At 44.3% G+C, this 22,505-nt stretch overlaps 2 protein-coding genes across 2 annotated transcripts; both read left to right on the forward strand.

Moving 5' to 3' along the window:
• The first annotated feature begins 5,811 nt into the window (after nt 1-5,811).
• Nucleotides 5,812-8,030, forward strand: LOC141074091 (uncharacterized). The gene is made up of 2 exons (XM_073561610.1): nt 5,812-6,936; nt 7,024-8,030. The coding sequence occupies exons 1-2, from the start codon at nt 6,923-6,925 to the stop codon at nt 7,973-7,975; spliced, it is 966 nt and encodes a 321-aa protein (XP_073417711.1). The 5' UTR covers nt 5,812-6,922; the 3' UTR covers nt 7,976-8,030.
• An 8,339-nt stretch (nt 8,031-16,369) lies between these two features.
• On the forward strand, nt 16,370-19,767 carry LOC141074120 (uncharacterized). Its single transcript, XM_073561655.1, is given in 2 exon segments — nt 16,370-19,355; nt 19,358-19,767. Coding segments are annotated over 2 exon segments (840 nt in total). The 5' UTR covers nt 16,370-18,673; the 3' UTR covers nt 19,516-19,767.
• The last annotated feature ends 2,738 nt before the right edge of the window (nt 19,768-22,505 follow it).

Here is a 22,505-nt window from a genome sequence, read left to right on the forward strand (position 1 = left end):
AGGCAAGCGGCGTTGTTTTATGGTTGACATTTAGATCATAATCTGTGATGTGGCCTATACACCTTGCGATATAATTATGGCTATATTATATTTGTAGTAGTTTATTATTAGGGCTTTTTCAGTTCTGCCCCTTGTAGCTGCAATATATTGCTGGCAGTCCCTGTGTCTATCCGTTTTCATGGTAGCTGTCTCTTCCTGGATTTGCACGTTTAATGAGTGACTGTGAGCAATGAGTGTATCTGTACTCTACTACTTCCCCAGTTTTGGCAGTATGGATTTAATGAATTTGCCTCAATAAAAATTATATTTTTATACACACAAATAATTGCCTTCTGATCATCCTTTTTCCTATGGTTCTATGAGGTACCGACAGACACGGAGGGTCCTCTTCAGTCCTCTTCCATTCACATCCACATTGTGTGAATATGTCTTCGTTCCTGAGGGAATCCCTTTCAGGATTCCTGGCTAGGGATTCCCGTGATCAAGAAGACTCTCCACACAGGTAGGGACCTCGGCAAAGGGGAGAGAAGTGATTTTTATTTTCTGATGAGCAAACTCCGAACATTGCCTGTTTGGGGTCGGTGTGGTTGAACACGAGCAGGCAATGTTCAATACGAACCCTGAACTTTCCAGATCGGGTTTGCTCATCACTAGATATAGTATGATATGTACTGGATGACAAAAAGAAGCCATTAAGTGTAGCACCACTAGTACATGACAGTAAAATGATGGTCACTTGTCTTAGATCAGGTGTGTCAAACTCATATTCACCAAGGGCCACACCAATTTAATGGTTATCCCCAAAGGGCCGTTTGTTACTGAAAGACCAGATGCACACAACCGAGTCCCGTCCAGAACATGCATTTCTCTGCACAGAGCAGTGCATGCCCCTGTATAAGGCATGTCACGGTGGATCATCTCTTTTTTTTTTTTTTTTCCAATCAATTTTTATTGTAGGAAGTTACATTACAAATAGGAGAAATTCAGGTATAATTGGCAATAATACACAAAGAGAACAACGCTGTAACACGTGGTAGTAAATCCTTTGATTATGATTCACATTTCCTATCACACCACCAACAATCATGTCCGTTGCAACTTTTTTTTTGGTTAATCAACACCCAATACGTATAGAGTCAACCTACCAATTTACTCTTTAATCCTCAAATCGAGGGTTCCAAACAACTAGAACCAGAGAGTAAGAAAGGAAGATAAGAATAGGGAGGGGAGAAAGAGGTGGAGGGGGGGGGGGAGAACCATGGATGGTTGCAAAGATGCAACCAGGGAGGGGGAGGGGGGAGGTAGGGAATTAGATGGCGTTCCGGGGTAGCCCGAGCAGTAACAACAACAGAGTTATAACACCTTGAATATTGACATGTGGTACGGATGAACTCCCTGCGTAACACTCTCTTTGACCCTATTTGACCCATTTTATTAATCTCAGACAGTTTGCCCTGGAAACAGATGCCTGACAGGGGATGCATATACAGAGTTTAGCCACGTGTCCCAAGTCTGAAGTATTTTGTTTTTGGCGCGGATGGAGTGAGCCAGACAGAACTCGTATTGGCACTGGAGATTAATTCGGTTATATAGTTCAACTAATGTAGGTGTCTTTGGGGATTTCCAATAGCTACTTATGCAATATCTGGCAGCAACTAGAATGTGAACTAATAATCCCCTCGATTCCCAAGAGAACTCCTCTATACCCACGTTTAGCACTGCCAGACCCGGATTCGGATTAATAGGATTGCCTGTCAGCTCACCCATCAGGCCAAACACCTCCAACCAGAAAGAGAAAACCTTGGGACAATCCCACCAGCAGTGACCAAGAGTACCCTTTTGGAGGCAGCCCTTCCAACAATGTGGCGAATAATTTGGGAGGAACTGTGCTAAGTTGGCTGGGGACCGATACCATCGCAGGTGTACTTTTTTCAGTTGCGCCAGATGATTTATACACTTGGAATATTTTTGGATATTTGCTGAAGCCGAGTGCCAGTTTGAAGGAGAGGTAGAGACACTCAACTCGATCATCTCTTTACCAGGAGCTTTCACACCTTCCCTGGATCTCACTGAAATCATGGAGAGCTATGGCTGCAGCTTCCAGTCACTTGTCCTTGTCATTGGTGCTGAAAACTGCTTATAAACAGCTGGTTCAATACAGTATACAACTGGACCCTATTCTTGGCCTAATCTGAGGAGTGGGCATCAATAGAAAAAGGGATCCTGAAGTGAGAATATCACTTGTATCTGCTGCTCCATTCTTTGGTATACTGGCAGAGTGTTCTGTGAGGGCTAATCCCCATACCCCCCTTATGAAGACCTGATAAAGAGGTTCTGTAGAAGCTGGTTAACCACCACTTTAGTTCAGCAAAGCCAATATCTCAGCTCTGCAGAGATGGTTGGTGGGATTAACCCTGTAGTCAGTCAACATTCCCCCTGCTTCCATACATAGCCTGCATTAAAGGGGTATTCTCATGCCGAAGAGCAAAATAAGGCAGCATGCTTTCAGCAATCATGTTGCGGTAAGCATGCTGTCGTCTTCCCCTCCTGGTACTTACCTAGAGGTCTTCTGCTCATCTTTGCCTGATCTTCTTCTGACTGTGTGGGCTGGCGATTGCCATTCTGGATCCAGAGGCCACTACGAGTCTTAGAATCATAGAATCATAGAACCGTAGAGTTGGAAGGGACCTCCTGGGCCATCTGGTCCAACCCCCTGCTCAAAGCAGGATTCGCTAAATCATCCCAGTTAGATGTCTGTCCAGCCTCTGTTTGAAGACTTCCATTGAAGGAGAACTCACCACTTCTCGTGGCAGCCTGTTCCACTCATTGATCACTCTAACTGTCAAAAAGTTTTTTCTAATATCTAATCTGTGTCTCCTCCCATTCAGCTTCATCCCATTGCTTCTAGTCTTTCCTTGTGCAAATGAGAATAAAGTTGATCCTTCTACAATGTGACAGCCCTTTAGATATTTGTAGACAGCTATTAAGTCTCCTCTCAGTCTTCTCTTTTGCAAACTAAACATTCCCAAATCCTGCAACCTTTCCTCATAAGACAGGGTTTGCAGACCGGTCACCATTCTGGTCGCTCTTTTCTGAACTTGCTCCAGTTTGTTGATGTCTTTTTTAAAATGTGGTGCCCAAAATTGGACACAATATTCCAGATGAGGTCTGACCAAAGAGGAGTAGAGGGAAATAATTACTTCACGTGATCTAGACTGTATGCTTCTGTTAATACATCCTAGAATTGCATTTGCCTTTTTTGCTGCTGCATCACACTGTTGACTCATATTCAGTCTGTGATCTATTAGTATACCCAAGTCTTTTTCACATGTGCTGTCACTTAGCCCTATTCCTCCCATTCTATATATGCTTTTTTCATTTTTATTGCCCAGATGTAGTACTTTGCATTTCTCCCTGTTAAAAACCATTCTGTTAGTTGCTGCCCACTTCTCCAGTTTATTTAAATCTTTTTGAATCCTCTCTCTCTCTTCTCTAGTATTAGCTATCCCTCCTAGCTTTGTGTCATCAGCAAATTTAATCAGTTTACCCTCAATTCCTTCATCTAAATCGTTGATAAAGATGTTGAACAAGCGTCCTCTTCTTCTGCCTGATCTCATCGCGGCACTGCGCATGCGCAGCAGTGTTTTGGTGACAGGAGAGGCATCCTGCCCCCTGGATTGACTGATGAATGGGGCAGGAGTGACATCATGTCAGTGAGCGGCCAGGAGACATTCGGCCTCACTGCCGAGGCATTCATCATGCTTCATGGATCAGTGATCCAGGCAAGATGAAAAGACAACCAGAAGCAGGACAAGACGTCACGGGGAACCGCTAGAATGCACTCCGGGACCCAAGGAGCTGCAGCTGCAACAGGTAAGTATGTCAGTTTTTTTGTGTTCCAGGAAGATAATACTCCTTTAAGGCCAGCCAGTAGAGCTGCTGAAAAGGCAGCCACAAGAATCCCCAGCAATTGGGATCCTGTATATTTACCCCCAGGTATGTTGAGCCCTAGATGTTTTGTTCCCTGCATGTTGACCCTAAAAGCTGAGAGTGAAACATCTGGGGTCAAAATGCTAGGGGCAACACATCAGATGGTGACACATCCGGAGGCAAAAAATCCGGGCGCGAAACATCTGGGGGCAAAACATCTGGGGGCAAACCGCCAGGGGCGAAACATCCAGGGGCGAACTGCTGGGGGCAAAACATCCAGGGGCGAACTGCTGGGGGCATAACATCCAGGGGGAACTGCCTGGGGGCGAAACATCCAGGGGCGAACTGCCGGGGGCGCACTGCTGGGGGCAAAATATCCAGGAGCGAACTGCTGGGGGCAAAATGTGCGGGGGCGAAACATCCTGGGGGCCAAATGCTGGGGACGAAATGTGCAGGGGCGAAATGTACCCGTGGGCGAACTGCTGGGGACGAAACATCCAAATCCCATGCCATCATATGTAGCTGACAGATAGGAGATAAACAGAACTAGGGCAAACGTAAAATATGCCAGCAAGGTGCCTAGTACAAAAAGGGATAATTAATAGTTACCTGTTTAATACTGCCAGTCCGAGCGTCCACCACACCTGATACACGTTTCGCATAGAAATGCTTCGTCCAGGACGAAGTTCTGCTTCTAGTTCTGCTTATCTCCTATCTGTCGGCTACATATGGTGGCATATACTGTGTTGTAATTAGTTCTATCATCTTTTAAATTTAATATTACCTATTATATATCGTTTAGTATCAATTTTTATTCTCATATATCATAGATCTTATAAAGGAGGAGACACAGGAAGTGGTGTTCTATTGGATTTTTTTTACTGAATAGATGTGAATTATTCATACTGGTGTTCTATTGGTCTTTATCGTATACCTTTTTTGCTTTGTGTTATTTAGTACTGTTGTGCACTTTGAGTTCTGCCTTTTAGGCATTTTTTTAATTATGCAATAATAAATATGAATTTTAAGGGTTATATGTATTCACGTGGCCGCCGGCTTTTCGTTCAAAAATTTGCATTGAATAAACTAGACTTCCACGCAAAAGCCACGAGAATGGTCTGGTCACTTCTTTTTACCACTTTACGTCTTTGAAAACCTGACAGTCCGAAAAATAAACAGATGAACAGCAAGTCGTTTTGACGTTGTAGAGCATATGGTGATTCCTTTTAGCGTTTACCGCTCTGTAACCCACCTGAAAAATGATGTCATGAGCACATACCCTTAGAAGACGGAACATTTGCGCGGAAAGTCGCTTTGACATCACTTCATATGTTCATTGATTTTCAGATGGGTTCCAGGCAGAATCCACCTGAAAGACATTGTGTGCACATACCCTTAGGCCACGTGTTCACGTTGAGTATTTGGTCAGTATTATGCATAAGCCCAAACCAGGAGTGGGTGATAAGTACAGAAGTGGTGGCGTGTCTCTATTATACTTTTCCTCTGTTCCACTCCTGATTTTGGCTTACAGATACTAAGGCAAAAACTTCACCAAATACTCAACGTGGCCTAAATCTGAATTACCAGTAAGGGCACGACCTCCTAAATTGAGTAGGCCACGATAAATGCCAAGGAGGGAGGTGCCATTTTTGGTTGCCATGTTCATTTACTATTGTTTGTGGGTTTTTTTAAATCTTTCACGCACCTTCTCCATTTTTCTGTAACTTTCACAATATTTCTTTCAGGGTAAAGATCTGCCCCATATTAACACTACAGAGACATATGTGAGGGACGATGAGCAGTGTAAGGCCGGAGTCACGCGAGAAAAGCGGACGAGTGCAATGCGATAAAAAATCGCATTGCTCTCGTCCCAATGTTATTCTATGGGTCAGCTCACAGCATCGATTTTTTTTTTTCTCGGCCGTTTTCCTCGGGCGGAGAAAATCGCAGCATGCTGCGATTGTCACCGATTCTCGGCCGAGACTCACCAATGCAAGTCTATGGGTGTAAGAAAAAATCGAATTACACACGGACTTGCGAGAAAAACCCAAGACTTTTCCAGGTGACAGGAAATTGCATCAGGCCTTGTCAGGAATCTTGGCCATGCAAATTTCACTGGAACCCATAAAAAAACAGGAAGTACGCCTCCACGGATTCCTCACGCATGGCCCTGCATATAAACGTGGAGATGCTCATAGTTCTGGTCCAGGAGAGACCAGAACTATGGGATCAGAGAGATGTCCACTATGCAGACCGGGCATGCAAGGAGGCAGCGTGGAGAAGAATATGCACACAGCTGTTCCATGATTATGGTGAAAGATCTCGTGAGGTCCAAGAGCAAATTAGTAAGTACAAGAATTTTTGAATCATATTGCACAAAAAACCCTGCCAAGCTAACACATACTCCTGCAAATATTATGGCCAAAATCTAGCATCATGCCCACTTCCAAAGGAAGCAAATCTGTAGTCCCCATTGCAATGTCTGTATATTGTCCTAAAATGATTCTGTGATATCCCCAAATGTTGGCACTCTGAATTTACTTAACTGCCCTGCTTGCGCCCTTTTCTTGTAAATTGGGAACCGAACAAAAGGGCTGATATTTGAGATATTTGGGACATACATTATGTAAGAAATGCATACAGGTTTTTGTACTAGCTGAATAATATCTGCTGGGCCCCATAGTTAAAACAGCCTCTCCTCCTATTAGACGAACTTATCAGTATTTACTAGTATTGGTAATTTTTCCCTTTATCTAGGCCTTACATTTTTTGTGTCTTTAGACCCAACACTGGCTGCCTACTCTAAAATAAACCCTTTTTCTAAAAGTTCCTTTTTTTTTGGTCTATTGCAGTGACTGATGTTACAAGACGTTGGCGCAGCTGTAGGGATCAATATAGGTGGGAGAGACAGCTGCGCACCAGGAGTGGAGCGTCCGCACCCAGTAAGCGGAAGTATCTGTACTATGACTTCCTCAACTTCCTTGCACTAGTTATGGATCTGCACCCGTAAGTGCATGCCTATCCAAACTTGGTTATTTTTATATTTTTTGGATTCCAAACCTTTAATTTTTTTTGTTTTTTTGCTTTCACCAGCACCGAGTCCAACATCACAGAGCGGGAGACAGCATCCGACTCAGAGGTGCAAATAGACCCAGGGTTAGATGTTGGTGATGTTGGCCCTTCTACAGCACCTTCATGCGGCACCCATCCTCCACAACCAGCAACATCACCTCCAGCAGCATCCAGCCAGCAAGCAAACCCAGAAGAGCAGGACAATAGTAGCAGCCCCACCTTGGCTCTGGATACGTCTCCTCAGGCTACCACCATTCCCCGACGTGGCAGGCGCAGGAGAGAAAGAGCTGCTACAGGAACCCGGAGACAGGTGGACAGAGGTGTTCTGGACTATTTGTCTTCGGCAGCACATGATGATGGAGAGGAGGCTTATGGCCGGAGTCTGGCACAGTACCTACGGGCTATTCCCCGGGAGTTCAGGCTGCGTGCAAGAGGATCCCTCCAAATTGTGCTTGACTCTTGCACACAACCAAATCATCCTGGCACAGTATTTCGTTTTCTGGAAAGGTGGCAGCTTTCCACAGAAAATCTAGTTTTTCTGCAGGGTAGCCAAGCCGTGCAGGGGCCAGCAAGCAGTGAGCCACTACCTCCTCCCCGGATGTCTCCATCTCCTCCGAGGATGCCTACACCCAAATTTGGCCTCAACAGGCCCAATATATTGGGCACTGCACACAAGGCCAATATGATCAATATACCAGAACCAATGTTGGAGGCTGGCCACAACATGGTTATGGTACACATGGGCATCATTGGGGATATGGGCAAATTGGTCAGTCATTCAGACATAACTACCAACAACCATATCCCAATTACCCCTACTACAACCCACAAGATCCTTCAAGGATGGCCCCTACCCAACCAGCATCTACCATACAGGGTGACAGTGATGCTGCCCAACAAACAAGTGCCAACACCCAAACAGAACTCCCGCCTTCCCCTCCCCCGATCTACCATCACTTGTAGTAGGGTGTAGTTCTTGCCAACAGACTTGTGGCATATTGTTTGTGGCTTGTGCCTTTTTTTTTTTTCCACATAATTTGTATTGTGTATATATGCAAGTTAGGCTATATGGCTAAAATATGGTGTGCCTAGTATTTAGTCAAAGCAAAAATTTCTCTTTAGTAAAAAAGCTTACTTTCTCTGAGTGATTATTCCCATTACTAATTGTTCTGTCATGTGTAGCGGGGAAAAATACAAACATGATATCAGAAAGTAAAAGAAAAAACACAAACTAAAATACATACAGCAAAGATTTTTTATTAAAGCCAAAAACAAGATACTACACAGATAATAAGGCATTTGTGGCGTCCCTGAGGCTTCAGTCGCCACAGAGGTACAGCACCTTCTCCTAAGGTGTAGTGCCCCACCTTCCAGGTAAGGTGGGAATTCCTGACCACGCTCCACACCTGCATTCCACACACAGGATAGTTCAGTGGGGCCACCTAACAGCTTTATGCTGGGGGTTAGCAGAGCACCCCTCGTGAAACCCTGCTTCGTAACACGAGATGTGCTGGGAGGCAGGTGAAGTAAGATGATACAGAAGAGTGAAAGTAGTTAGTTGGTTAGAGGAGAGAGAAGATGGGTGTCTGAGGAACGTGCTGCAGCAGGTCCCAGTGATCTGGGCTGCTGGCACGAGAAAGACCAGAGAAAGAGACTGATAAGATTGATAACCTAACCTTCCATAAGAGAGAGAGAACAGATCGGAACGAAGGAAAATAGAAGGACGGTGGGAAGCAGGTTGAGAAAGAGAGAGAGCCCTTCCAGTCCAGAGAGCGCAAAGGCCGGGGCCCGGTCCCCGAGGTTGATTGGATCTTTATGTCCGGCAACAGACACTGGAGGAGTAGTGAGCCGCTAACGCCTTGCTCCCATCATAGACTTGGGACACAATAGCAACTGAATAGAGAGCCGGGACGCAGTGAAGAGTCCCCGAAGCAGGCTACAGCTGTCTGTCATACAAGTAAAGACTAGGAACACCTAGAGAGAGGCATTCCAGGGTAACTAAGTACTGGAGTGCTTCACACCTAAAGGCGCATTGGAGGAGTTGTTCAGTAAGGTACATGTTGGCGGAGTGTGGAAGGGAGAATCCTATCCTGCCTGGAGGTTGGCTGGAGCCCTGACCTGGAGAACACAGTACGGAGGCAGGCAGTTATGTGAACTGCAAACAGTGAGTAAAGCTTTGGAACCTCATACTCTGGTGTCCTCCAGTTATTCCAGCACCGCTACATCTGGGTAACAACATCTATACAATTCTGCGCCTCTCTTCACCCATTGCACCTACACTGCCCTGGGACTACAGCTCCACCTGTGGGGAGCTACACCATCTCTGCTGCACCACACCATCAGTCCCAGCGGATCTGCATGCAGCGTTGGCTTACCATCTTGCCAAACACCACGGGTGGCGTCACGAACTATTCATATAAACTTTAACACCATTGGCATCACCGCCATTGATATTGGGCGCCCAGGGCCACGGACCGGGTCACCGCTGCTGTAACACATTCCCGCCTTGACACCGGCCCGGTACCGAGTACCCCGCTGCCCTGGGTGTGCGAGGGCGACCCAATTTTGGCATCACGAACAGGATGACGAGACCCGATGCCATCGGGTTCTGTGTGCTTTGGATTTACAACTTTTGAAAATGTGCAGAAGACCAAATTTAATAGACTGTAAAATGGACATTAGAAATGGCCGCTGGCGCGGAGAAGAGGGGCGTGAAGAGATGGGAGGTCCCAAGAAAAGACCGCGAAGAGTCTTGGGCCGTCCCTGCCTGAATTACTATGTGACCGATGCATGGCCCACCCCCGAGGGGTTTGTATACTGGCTTGGTATGGAGGCGCTGGAAGAAGACACTGCCCCCGGAAGGAGGGGCAGAGAAAGCCAGTGGAGAGCAGAAGGGCAGAGCAAGAAGGAGAACACCAGAACGCCATCATGGAGAGTGAGGGAAGGAGGCCTGCGGAGCGCGGGGAAGCGGATCTCCCCGACGCCATGGCTGACGGCTCCAACCCTGAAGCTGGCATGATTTGCCGGCAGCTACAAGACGAAATCACGGAACTGACTACCCGTCTGCAGCTAAGAAGAGAAGCGCTGGAGAGGCTGAGACGGCAGCGTTCCCCGGCGGGGCCTACATCAGCGGTACCCCCTCCATCGTACCTGCCGCTACCGCACCGGACTGTTCCCCGGCAGCGTTAACTTTCACCTCCACGCTGTCCATGCAGCTGAGTCCTGCTCGCCCGAAGTCACCGGAGGACCTGGGAGCTGAGATCGTGCTCCCGCCTGGACCTGTTGCGGCTGCACAGATCCCGACCGAAACCCCCGCGGATCCGGAGCCACCACCCGCTCCATCACCGCCTGCACCGGAGCAGAGGCCGCACCGCCAGGAGGCCCCAGGTATGTCGGATGTTCCTCCACCTGGGAAGGCCCCGAGGTGTACCGCAGTCGCAGCAGCTGGCCAGGTCGTCCTGGATCTGGTCTGGGACCAGGATGCTGGTGCCGTGGGTGAGAGCAGGTCCCGGGAAGAGCAGGAGAAAGAAGAGAGTTGGGTAGGATGTCGGAACACTATTTGGCAGCTGGCAGCGGAATATCGGGAGAGGGAGCCGAGGAAGCAGGCTGTATTGGGCCCGGATCTGGCCCGGAAGGAGAGGGCCCGTGCAGGTCATCATGGCCCCCGGGATGCAGCCGGATGGGGGCAGGTGCTGAATGTGAATAAGGAGAGGGGTTTTGGATTCATCGCGGACCCCAAGCGCATTGGTGACCTGTTCTTCAACCGGCGGGATGTGGACTCCCATCTGAGGAGAGGGCATCCAGATAGAGACCTGCAGCCTGGGGAGTATGTGACCTTTACCCGGCATGAAGGACTCTGGGGGTGGTACGCCCTGAATGTACGATGTATCCCTGCAGAGTTCGTCGAAAGGTACCTGCCATCGAGACCAGTCAATGCCCCTCCATCCACCGGTACCACTCAGACTGCTCAGGTACCTGATCCTAGGAACCAGGCTGCTCCTGCAACACCTCCAGTTCGGCAGCCCAAACCAAAGATCCCTGGCTTGACACTGTGGGAAGAGGAGTACCTACGAATTGCCAATGACTACTTTGAATCTGGTAGCCACTAAGAAAATTTACATTTACTAAATCTCGTTACCCAGGAGGGTTTGTTGCACCAGTTGTGCTTTGTTGCTTTTTGCTATCATGTTTTTCTGGTAGCACTTTTGTTGCCTGTTTCTACAAATGGAACTGTGGAGATCATAGACGCTGATTGATCCAAAAACTTTTATTGTAAATAGTTGCACCTCTTTAGGTGCCCTTTCTTGGTTTTACATATAAAGAGACTCTTTGCGAAGATAATGTTTTTGCATGGACACTTTTCGAAGAATGATGTCTACCTCAAGGGACACTGCAAGAAATCCCGGCTGGGAGCAGTGTTCAGCACCTTACAAGAATTTTGAATGTTTTATGATAACGTATTTGATAATGTTGTGTCTTATGAAAAGTAAATGTCTTTTATAGAATGTTTGATACAGAGAATTAGAAAAGCTTTTAGATAGAATGTGAGAATTGAATAAAGAATACAGAATTGAAGGTGACAGGTGACAGGCCAAGAGAAGATGGTAATTGTCTTGCGTCCAGTAGAAGAGAAAAAGAAAAAGAGAATAATTGATAGAAAATGTAATAAAGAAAATGTGTTGAGTATAGCACTTTGAATTAAGAATTGAACTTAAGTAAATTTTTGATGCTAAGATAGGAAGTTAACCTGTTTGTAACGTTTAAGAAATGTGCCTCCTACATTAGGAAGATTAGATAAGTATTGTTGAATAGCATTTAAAAACTTTTGTGTGCTCCTGTATTGTACCTTTTGTTGTCTTACAGCCCGCGGACGTGCTGTGTTTAACGGGGGGGTATGTGGCGCCCCTGAGGCTTCAGTCGCCACAGAGGTACTGCACCTTCTCCTAAGGTGTAGTGCCCCACCATCCAGGTAAGGTGGGAACTCCTGAACACGCTCCACACCTGCATTCCACACACAGGATAGTTCAGTGGGGTCACCTAACAGCTTTATGCTGGGGGTTAGCAGAGCACCTCTCGTGGAACCCTGCTTCGTAACACAAGATGTGCTGGGAGGCGGGTGGAGTAAGATGATACAAAAGAGTGGGAAGAGTGAAAGTTAGTAGTTAGTTGGTTAGAGGAGAAAGAAGAGAGAAGATGGGTGTCTGAGGGACGTGCTGCAGCAGGTCCCAGTGATCTGGGCTGCTGGCACGAGAAAGACCAGAGAAAGAGACTGATAAGATTGATAACCTAACCTTCCATAAGAGAGAGAGAACAGTTCGGAACGAAGGAGAATAGAAGGACGGTGGGAAGCAGCTTGAGAAAGAGAGACAACCCTTCCAGTCCAGAGAGCGCAAAGGCCGGGGCCCGGTCCCCGAGGTTGATTGGATTTTTATGTCCGGCAACAGACACCGGAGGAGTAGTGAGCCGCTAACGCCTTGCTCCCATCATAGACTTGGGACACAACAACTGAATAGAGAGCCGGGACACAGTGAGGAGTCCCCGAAGCAGGCTACAGCTGTCTGTCATACAAGTAAAGACTAGGAACACCTAGAGAGAGGCATTCCAGGGTAACTAAGTACTGGAGTGCTTCGCACCTAAAGGCGCATTGGTGGAGTCGTTCAGTAAGGTACATGTGGGCGGAGTGTGGAATGGAGAATCCTATCCTGCCTGGAGGTTGGCTGGAGCCCTGACCTGGAGAATACAGTACGGAGGCAGGCAGTTGTGTGAACTGCAAACACTGAGTAAAGCTTTGGAACCGCATACTCTGGTGTCCGCCAGTTATTCCTGCACCGCTACATCTGGGTAACAACATCTATACCATTCTGCGCCTCTCTTCACCCATTGCACCTACACTGCCCTGGGACTACAGCTCCACCTGTGGGGAGCTACGCCATCTCTGCTGCACCACACCATCAGTCCCAGCAGATCTGCATGCAGTGTTGGCTTACCATCTTACTTGCCAAACACCATGGGTGGCGTCACAAACTATTCAAATAAACTTTAACACTATTAACATCACCGCCATTGATATTGGGCGCCCAGGGCCACGGACCGGGTCACCGCTGCTGTGAAACATTCCCGCCTTGACACTGGCCCGGGACCGAGTACCCCACTGCCCTGGGTGTGCGAGGGCGACCCACATTCTCTTGCCAGGGAGTACTTCCAGCAGATGAAACAAAATACCTTGTGAAAACATCACGGACTTTAAGTCCTGAGGGCTGACGATGGGGTGGAATAACGGGCCGCTACATTTGGAACCTCAATGTCCTCACCATCAGAAGCTGCGCAGTCATGTATTCTGGTGAAATTGTGCAGGATAACACATGCTTGTATCACCGAATTAACATTCTCTTCACTTAGATGAATTGCCCACTGGAGAACACGCTATTTTGCACAAAGAATACCAAAGGTGCACTCCACCAGTCGTCGGGCACGTGAAAGGCGAAAGTTAAAGATCCTGCGTTGGTGGTTAAGGTATCTACGAGGATAGGGCCTCATAACGTTCCTGGTTAATTGGAACTCCTCATCTCCAACAATAACGTAAGGCACAGCATCCATTTGAGACCCTGGGAGCTGACGTGGTGGTGGGAGGTTAAATTGATTATTGTGCAGTCGCTGACCCATAATGGAAGAATTGAAGACTCTAGAGTCTCCAGTTCTCCCATAGGCCCCAATATCTACAATTACAAACCTGTAGTGACTGTCAACCAGTGCCAACAGCACTACAGAGAAAAACTGCTTGTAATTATAGAATTGGGACCCTGAGTTCGGCGGCTTACGCACACGGATGTGCTTCCCATCCAGGGCTCCAATACAATTTGGAAACTGACATGTGTCCTGCAAGCCCTGGGCTATACGTAACCAGTCCTCCATTTTGGGCTCTGGCATTACAACTTGATGGAGTCTGAACCGGATTGTAGAGCGGACAGTGGTTGATTTTCTGATTAAAAACTCTAAATGCAGGGCCGCATAGGACAGGCCAGTGGAAAGGAATCTATAACAAACAAAACAGACAAATGTTAAGCCACAGAAAATAATATGTGGTCATGCTTTGCACTAATCTCTAATATTTACATTTAAACCCAGTCATTAGCAAAAAATTACATGGTATGTTTAGTGGGTTTAGGGAACATTCATCTAAATAATGTTGATGGCCAAACATATTCAAAATTGTTACTAATAAGTTCGGGCAAAGGCATGGAAAATCATTTGTCTTGATCAAACTTGGTAAACATATGTTGGTAACATATACCGTAAAGTAAGGAGAAGGCGCTCCTCGGCAGAAATACTTTTGCGCATCCTGGTGTCCTGAAAGGTGATCCCAGGACGCACAATCTCCAGCAAACGATCAAAAATACCAATGCTCATCCAACAATATTGAATTTGTCCGAATAGCTACGCAGAGAGGAATAGAGCCGATGGAAATGTCCTTTTGTGAGGCGACGCCTCAAAAGTGGATGGACCCACATTCTTCTCCGCCTCCTCGGATCCACTCTCACTGGGTATGGCTCGCCATAACGTTGTGACAATACCCAATTATAAAGCACACACTCAGTGGTGTTAAAAGTCTATAGGACATGTTTGTCAGAAAGATCAACTAACACAAAACAAGCACGCACTCTACTGCCAAGTGGGGGAGGCTCACAAATGTTGATGAGGCAATAAATAGGGGTTTGGATGGTGATTTAAATTGTTTTCAGGCCTAAAAACCGTTATATGTCAATTTTTCAAACAGGCAAGAAAATATCGCCATACGGAGCCCATATGGATGCCACACGGATGTCACACGGATGCTTAGATGCGACAAAATCGCATCATTGCCTTTAAATCAGATGAAATACGGATGACTGTTCATGACACATTTGTGCGATTTTGGTCAGTAAAAAACGGACAGATTTTTTTGTCGTTGTGTGTGACTCCAGCCTAAGGAGGAGATTCCTACAGATAACCGCACAGGTGAGTAGTGACCACTAAATGCAGAGACGTCACATTATTTTATCATGTGATGCACTGAAAATATGGAAAAAAATCCAAGTGCGTTGAAATTGCAGGAAAAGTGCAATTCCACAATTGTTTTTGTTTTGTTTTTTTTATTTACCATATTCACTATATGGTAAAACTGACCTGGCAATATAATTCTCCAGGTCAGTACGAGTATGCAGATATATGTACAGGGTTATTATTTTTTTTTTCATTTAAGTGGTGAAATGATTTGGAAATAATTCAGAAATAACTTGTAAATTTGTTAGAAATGTTTTTTTCCGAGACATTTTCTTCTTTTGGTATATGGGGCTGTGTGAGGGCTTATTTTTTGCATCCTGAGCTGACATTTTTACTGAAACCATTTCGCGATAGATGCGATGCTTTGATCGTCTTTGCACTTTATTGCAATATAATGCAGCGTCCAAAAACCCCAATTGTAGCGATTTACTTTATTTTTTTGTTATGCCAATTACCAATTGGATTCATTTACTTTATATTTAAATCGGACTTTTACGAGCACAGCAATACCAAATATATGTATTTTTGAATTTTTTTTTTCAGATTTTTAAAAACTTTTTTCACTTTTTACTGTATTCAATAATCCATTTAGGGAACTTGAAGCTGCGATCATTTGATCGCTTCTGCTATGTGCATTCATAGGATAGGATCATATTAACAGGCACAGGGTCATCAGCAGACCCCTGGCTGTCATGGCAACACATTGGAACCCATCATCACGTCACAGGTACGCCTATGGGAGCGTGGAACGACACGCTCACTGCTGCCATATGTTAAATGCCGCTGCCAGAGTTTGACAGCGGGATTTAACAAGCTAACAGCACCACTTTACCCACAGCTGTTAATGGCACACGATGGCTGATAAAATAAGCAGGGAAAGATGTGGGTTGGGTGTGCAAGCTTGCATCAAAGGAAGGAACACGACTTTTGATGTACATGAATGTCAAAAGTGATGAAGGGGTTAGCTAAATGACAAAATAACCTTTTCACACTTTTTGTAAGGTTGTCACTCCGCTTCAGAAGGCAATCTTCTGTTTTCACAGTCCTGTTTAACACTTTGCTCAGTGGATGTCTCTAAATATACTTTTCAAACTTGTCAGTGTTGAGGATTTAAATTCAGGACTCCTGATATGGAAGGCAGAAACATTACTAGTGAGCCACAGGCTGCACTGCTATGGACATGGTAAATTTGTCACTCTGAAAAACTCGGTAGCATCCTTCTCTACAAGCATAATATTCCAGTATATAAATGGCACAATTGTTTGTAGAATAGTAAAAGAGCTCAAGATGCAGAACTGTGTTTCATTCTCAAAGATGACACATATCAGAACCCAGAGGGACCCCATAATAAATGGGACCTCTCTGTTTCTGATTGCATTGGTTGTACAACAGATCCATTTTGAACATGAATCTTGTTTGTTTATTCCTAAAAGAAAAAAGAAAAATTGCAAACTAAACTGTGAGCACAGCCTGAAGCTGTAATCCCCCCCTAAAAATGTCTGTTTTTCATTTGATTTGTAGATGAAACTTTTCAGTTCAAGTCAATGTGTCTGTGAAAAAAAATGGTAACACTCAGATGTCATCCGTGTTGTCATCTTGGTGCTGTCCATTCTTCACTGATCAGTTGATATGAGTGGCTTTGACAAACAAAAAAAAAACCTGGATGTCACACAAATTGTAAAAACGAATGGGGTGACCAAAAATAGCACCAATATATTGAAGTAAAAATTGTATTTTAACTTATAAACAAAAAAAAAATGGATGTCGTCTGATTGAAGCCTACTTCTATATTCACATTCTGAAGTGCACTCTGTGGGGGGTTATATCTTTAAACATGAAAATTGTTTGCAAAATTGTCCCTACCATGTCCATGAATCTCTTAAGGATGTGCACATTCTGTGTCTTTAAGATAAAGTCTCTTTTTCTCCTATGTGATGTACATACAGCAGTCTCATTGTATCATATGTTATGTGTATACAGGAGTTTCAGTGTCTCCTATGTGGTGTATAGACTAGTTTTTGTGTCTTCCATGTGGTGTGTTCGGCAGTCTCGGTGTCTCCTATGTGATGTACAGTATATAGCAGACCTCCTACTACTTAAGTTCTATAAATGTAACGTGAACAATGATTAATTTTTCACCGTGATGAGGCGTGCAGTGTAATATACATCTGTGTTCGGTATAACTTACTGCTGCAAGTTCTTTACAAAAGCTATCACAAAGAGTTGTCTGCACTCCAGACTGACACAACTCTGTAAAAGCAGTTGCGAATATCAACATCACTAATGCTGCCTAACGTCACAGCCACATCAAAGACAAGCAGCTCCAGCCATTACATTAAGGTTAAGTTAATTAAATGTTTGACCAAAGGATAAATTGCAAGTTGGTAATTTTGTGCAACCCCCGTTTGATGGTATAAATATCCAAATTATCTTGGCAGAAAAAAGGTTCCGCACCCCTAATATAACTGGTAATTATTGGTGACGGGCATAGTGAGACATGAACCTATGGAGAAGATTATTCCAACAGACAAGTAAAAAATTGAAACAGATCAACTTGGAGGCCTAACATCATAATCTAATAGTCCCTGCTTTGTGCTCTACTCTCTAAGAGGATTGATAATTAATTTGTATTACAAGGTTGCACAAAAATATGCAAAATATATACCGTATTTTTCAGATTGTAAGACGCTCCGGATTATAATTTTGAGAAGAAAAATAGGAAAAAAAATTTTTTAAATAAAATGATGGTGCTTCTTATAATCCATGCGTCTTATTGCTTACCAGGGGTTGTTGCTGCAGTGACGCGAGGCCCCAGGGTCGCTGCTGGAGGAGGCAGGAGTGGGGTGATGCTGTAGGCCGCAGGCTGGGATGAGGGAGTGTCTGATGTGCAGTGCGCCGCTTCCGGTGTCCGGTGCTGCGGGTGTCCGGCGCTGCTGGGGTGTCCGGCGGTGCTCTTGTGGTGTCCGGTGGTGGTGTTGGTGTCTCCAGCGATGCTGCGGGGGTCTCCGGTACTGCCGGGGTTCTGACGACATTTTGGTGCTGAGATCTCCATCTGCACATGCGCAGCCCCCGGTGGCCATTTTCCCGGAGTCCACCGCACAGGAAACCATGGAACTGCCGGGGCTCTGGCCTTTCACAAAATGTCGGCAGAGCCCCAGCAGCACCAGAGACCCCCACATCACCACCGGAGAGACCCCTGGAAAGACCCCTGCAGCACCGCCGGAGACCCCAGCAGCACCGCCAGGCACTCGTAGCACCGCCGGACACCCCATCATCACAGCCTGCAGCAATGGTACCGGTAAGGTATATACGCATTATAAGATGCACTCCTGTTTTCTCCCCAAATTTGGGGGAATAAAGTGCGTCTTATAATACAAAAAATACAGTAATATTGATACAATTTAAATTTATTGTTATTATAAAATCAGTTTTATTCTTGGCAGATGACTGTACCAGGTGCTCCGAGGGGCATCTGATATTTTCAGTTTTTTCAGCAAATGATCATGGCATTACACCAGAAACATATGAAGAACATGTCAGTATCCCAGAAACACCTCAAGCCCTTCTCAAAAAAAATCTTTCATCCAATCATTTTCAACAGGTCCTTTCTTCTGCTTTGTCAATAACCGATATGCAAAACAAAAGTCATAGAAGGACTAATCAACATGGACTAGCTGTTAAAGAGGAGAAACTATTTTCATGCTCGGAATGTGGGAAATGTTTTAAACAGAAATTGTATCTTGTTGTACATCAGAGAATTCACACAGGGAAGAAGCCATTATCATGTCCAGAATGTGGGAAATTTTTTACAGATAAATCAAATTTTGTCAAACATCAAAAAACTCATACAAGGGATAATCCATTTTTTTGTACAATATGTGAGAAATATTTTACTAACAATTCAAATTTTCTTAAACATCAGAGAATTCACACAGGAGATAAGCCATTTTCATGTCTAGAATGTGGGAAATGTTTTACAGAAAGATCAAATTTTGTCAGACATCAAAGAATTCATACAGGGGAGAAGCCGTTTTTATGTACAGAATGTGGGAAATATTTTACTAGCAAATCATATTTTCTTAAACATCAGAGAATTCACACAGGGGAGAAGCCATTTTCATATACAGATTGTGGAAAATGTTTTACAGATAAGTCATATTTTGTCAGACATCAAAGAATTCATACAGAGGAGAAGCTGTTGTTATGTACAGAGTGTGGGAAATATTTTACTAACAAATCAGAGTTTCTTAAACATCAGAGAATTCACACAGGGGAGAAGCCATATTGATGCTCAGAATGTGGGAAATGTTTTAGTAAAAATCAAATCTTCATGTACATCAGCGAACTCACACAGGGGTAAAGCCATATTCATGTTCAGAATGTGGGAAATGTTTTACATGGAAAGCATGTTTTGTTAAACATTTAAGGACACACAGGGAACTAGCTATTTTCTTTTTTTTATCAATTTATTGAAAACGTAAGAAAAAATAGAACTTATAGTAAAGTAACACATCTACAAGTAAAAGGGAAAACAATTTGGAGCATTAGATGATTATTAGAAAATGTATACAATTACCAATGATTATTTGCCATTGAAAAACAGTATCCATATAATACATCTATGTGTGAGCCATATATATACACTCACTGGCCACTTTATTAGGTACACCTGTCCAACTGTGTGTTAAGACTTAATTTCTAATCAGCCAATCACATGGCGGCAACTCAGTGCATTTAGGCATGTAGACATGGTCAAGACAATCTCCTGCAGTTCAAACCGAGCATCAGTATGGGGAAGAAAGGTGATTTGAGTGCCTTTGAACGTGGCATGATTGTTGGTGCCAGAAGGGCTGGTCTGAGAATTTCAGAAACTGCTGATCTACTGGGATTTTCACGCACAACCATCTCTAGGGTTTACAGAGAATGGTCCGAAAAAGAAAAAAAATCCAGTGAGCGGCAGTTCTGTGGCCGGAAATGCCATGTTGATGCCAGAGGTCAGAGGAGAATGGGCAGACTGGTTCGAGCTGATAGAAAGGCAACAGTGACTCAAATTGCCACCCGTTACAACCAAGGTAGGCTGAAGAGCATCTCTGAACGCACAGTGCATCGAACTTTGAGGCAGATGGGCTACAGCAGCAGAAGACCACACTGGGTACCACTCCTCTCAGCTTAGAACAGGAAACTGAGGCTACAATTTGCACAAGCTCATCGAAATTGGACAGTAGAAGATTGGAAAAACGTTGCCTGGTCTGATGAGTCTCGATTTCTGCTGCGACATTCGGATGGTAGGGTCAGAATTTGGCGTAAACAACATGAAAGCATGGATCCATCCTGCCTTGTATCAACGGTTCAGGCTGGTGGTGGTGGTGTCATGGTGTGGGGAATTTTTTCTGGGCACTCTTTGGGCCCCTTGGTACCAATTGAGCATCGTTGCAAAGCCACAGCCTACCTGAGTATTGTTGCTGACCATGTCCATCCCTTTATGACCACAATGTACCCAACATCTGATGGCTACTTTCAGCAGGATAATGCGCCATGTCATAAAGCTCGAATCATCTCAGATTGGTTTCTTGAACATGACAATGAGTTTACTGTACTCAAATGGCCTCCTCAGTCACCAGATCTCAATCCAATAGAGCATCTTTGGGATGTGGTGGAACGGGAGATTCGCATCAGGGATGTGCAGCCGACAAATCTGCGCCAACTGTGTGATGCCATCATGTCAATATGGTCCAAAATCTCTGAGGAATGCTTCCAGCACCTTGTTGAATCTCTGCCACGAAGAATTGAGGCAGTTCTGAAGGCAAAAGGGGGTCCAACCCCTTACTAGCATGGTGTACCTAATAAAGTGGCCAGTGAGTGTATATATATATATACTGTATATACTGTGTATGTGTGTATAAATATATAATTTAATATTTACATAAACAAGTTGTCCGATACCGCTCTCTTCTGTTCAATGTGACATCAGCAATGGAGAGTTACCACCATACATGATCAGGACAGCTGCCATCCAGCACCCAGCTCGTCTGTTAACCCCTTAGTGACAGAGCCAATTTTGTCCTTAATCACCTGGTCAAATTTTTTAAATGTGGTAATAGCTCTCAAATACTTAAACGTCTCCCAGTGATTGAAAGTTTTTTTTGTGACACATTGTAGTTTATATTAGTGGTAAATTTAGATTGATTTGATTTGCATTTATTTGTGAAAATAATGGAATTTTGGTGAAAATTTTGACAAACTCGCAATTTTCAAATTTTTCAGTTTTTATATTCTTAGACCAGTTGGTCATGCTGTATAAAAAAAATAAATTAACATTTCCCAATGTCTACTTTACTACTGCATCATTTTTCAAATATCACTTTCCTTTGTTAGAATGTTAGAAGGGTTAAAAGTTTAGCTGCAATTTCTCATTTTTTTCAAGACATTTACAAAACCTGATTCTTTAGGGACCTATACAGATTTAAATAGACTTTGAGGGGCCTCTATATTGAAAACTCCTCAAAAGTGATAGCATCTTAAAAACTCATCCCTCAAATACTTCAAAACTGTCAGGTTTTTTTTAAAACCTTTAGGTTCTGCACAGGAATTAGTGCAAAGTGTAATGAAAAAAAAAATAATGCTGTAATGTCCTCTAAAATGTTGCATTAGCCTAATTTTTTTTACTTTTTCAAAGAGTAGAATGAGAAAATTGACTCCAAACCTTGTTAACCAGTTAATTATGAGCACGCTCATACCTCACATGTGGTCGGAACCCTCTATTTGGACAAACAACAGGGCTCTGAAGGAAAGGAGCACCATTTTAATTTTGGAACCCAAATTTGGTTGAAATACGGTATATTGTGTGCGCCATGTCGCATTTGTAGGGCTCCTAAAGTGCCTAAGCAACACAATCTGCCAACAAGTGGCCCCATTATGGAATCTACACCCTTCAAGGATTAAATAAGAGAGTTATTTAATTTTTTTGAGCGTAAATTTGTCTGGAATAGATTTTGAATGCCATGTCACAGTTGCAGAGCACGTAACATGCCAAAAGGCAGAAGCATCTCCACCACCCCTCCCCTGAAACTATGGAAGCTATATCCTCAAGGAATTCATAAAGTGGTGTACTGAGGACTTTTAACCTAGCGGTGATTCATAAAACTTTATAACATTTAGATGTGAAAACAAAAAAATTATATTTTTTCCACTAAAATACGGCTTTAGCACAAAATTTATAATTTCCAGGAGGGGTAGTAGGAGAAAATGGACCCAATAATTTGTTATGCAATTCTCATCTAAGGTGGCGGTACCCGATATGTGGTTGTACACTACTGTTTGAGCACACAGCAGTGATCAGATGGGAAGGAGCCCTACTTGACTTTTAGATCGCAGATTCCATTTGAGTAGTTTGTGAGTGCCGGAGTAGAGCCCCTGAGGTGCTAGAACAGCAGAAACCCCTACAAGTGACCCATATTGAAAAC

Source organism: Dendrobates tinctorius, unplaced genomic scaffold (assembly GCF_039654945.1).
Source record: "Dendrobates tinctorius isolate UK_male_01 unplaced genomic scaffold, ASM3965494v1 ptg000014l, whole genome shotgun sequence".
NCBI classification, from domain to species: domain Eukaryota; kingdom Metazoa; phylum Chordata; class Amphibia; order Anura; family Dendrobatidae; genus Dendrobates; species Dendrobates tinctorius.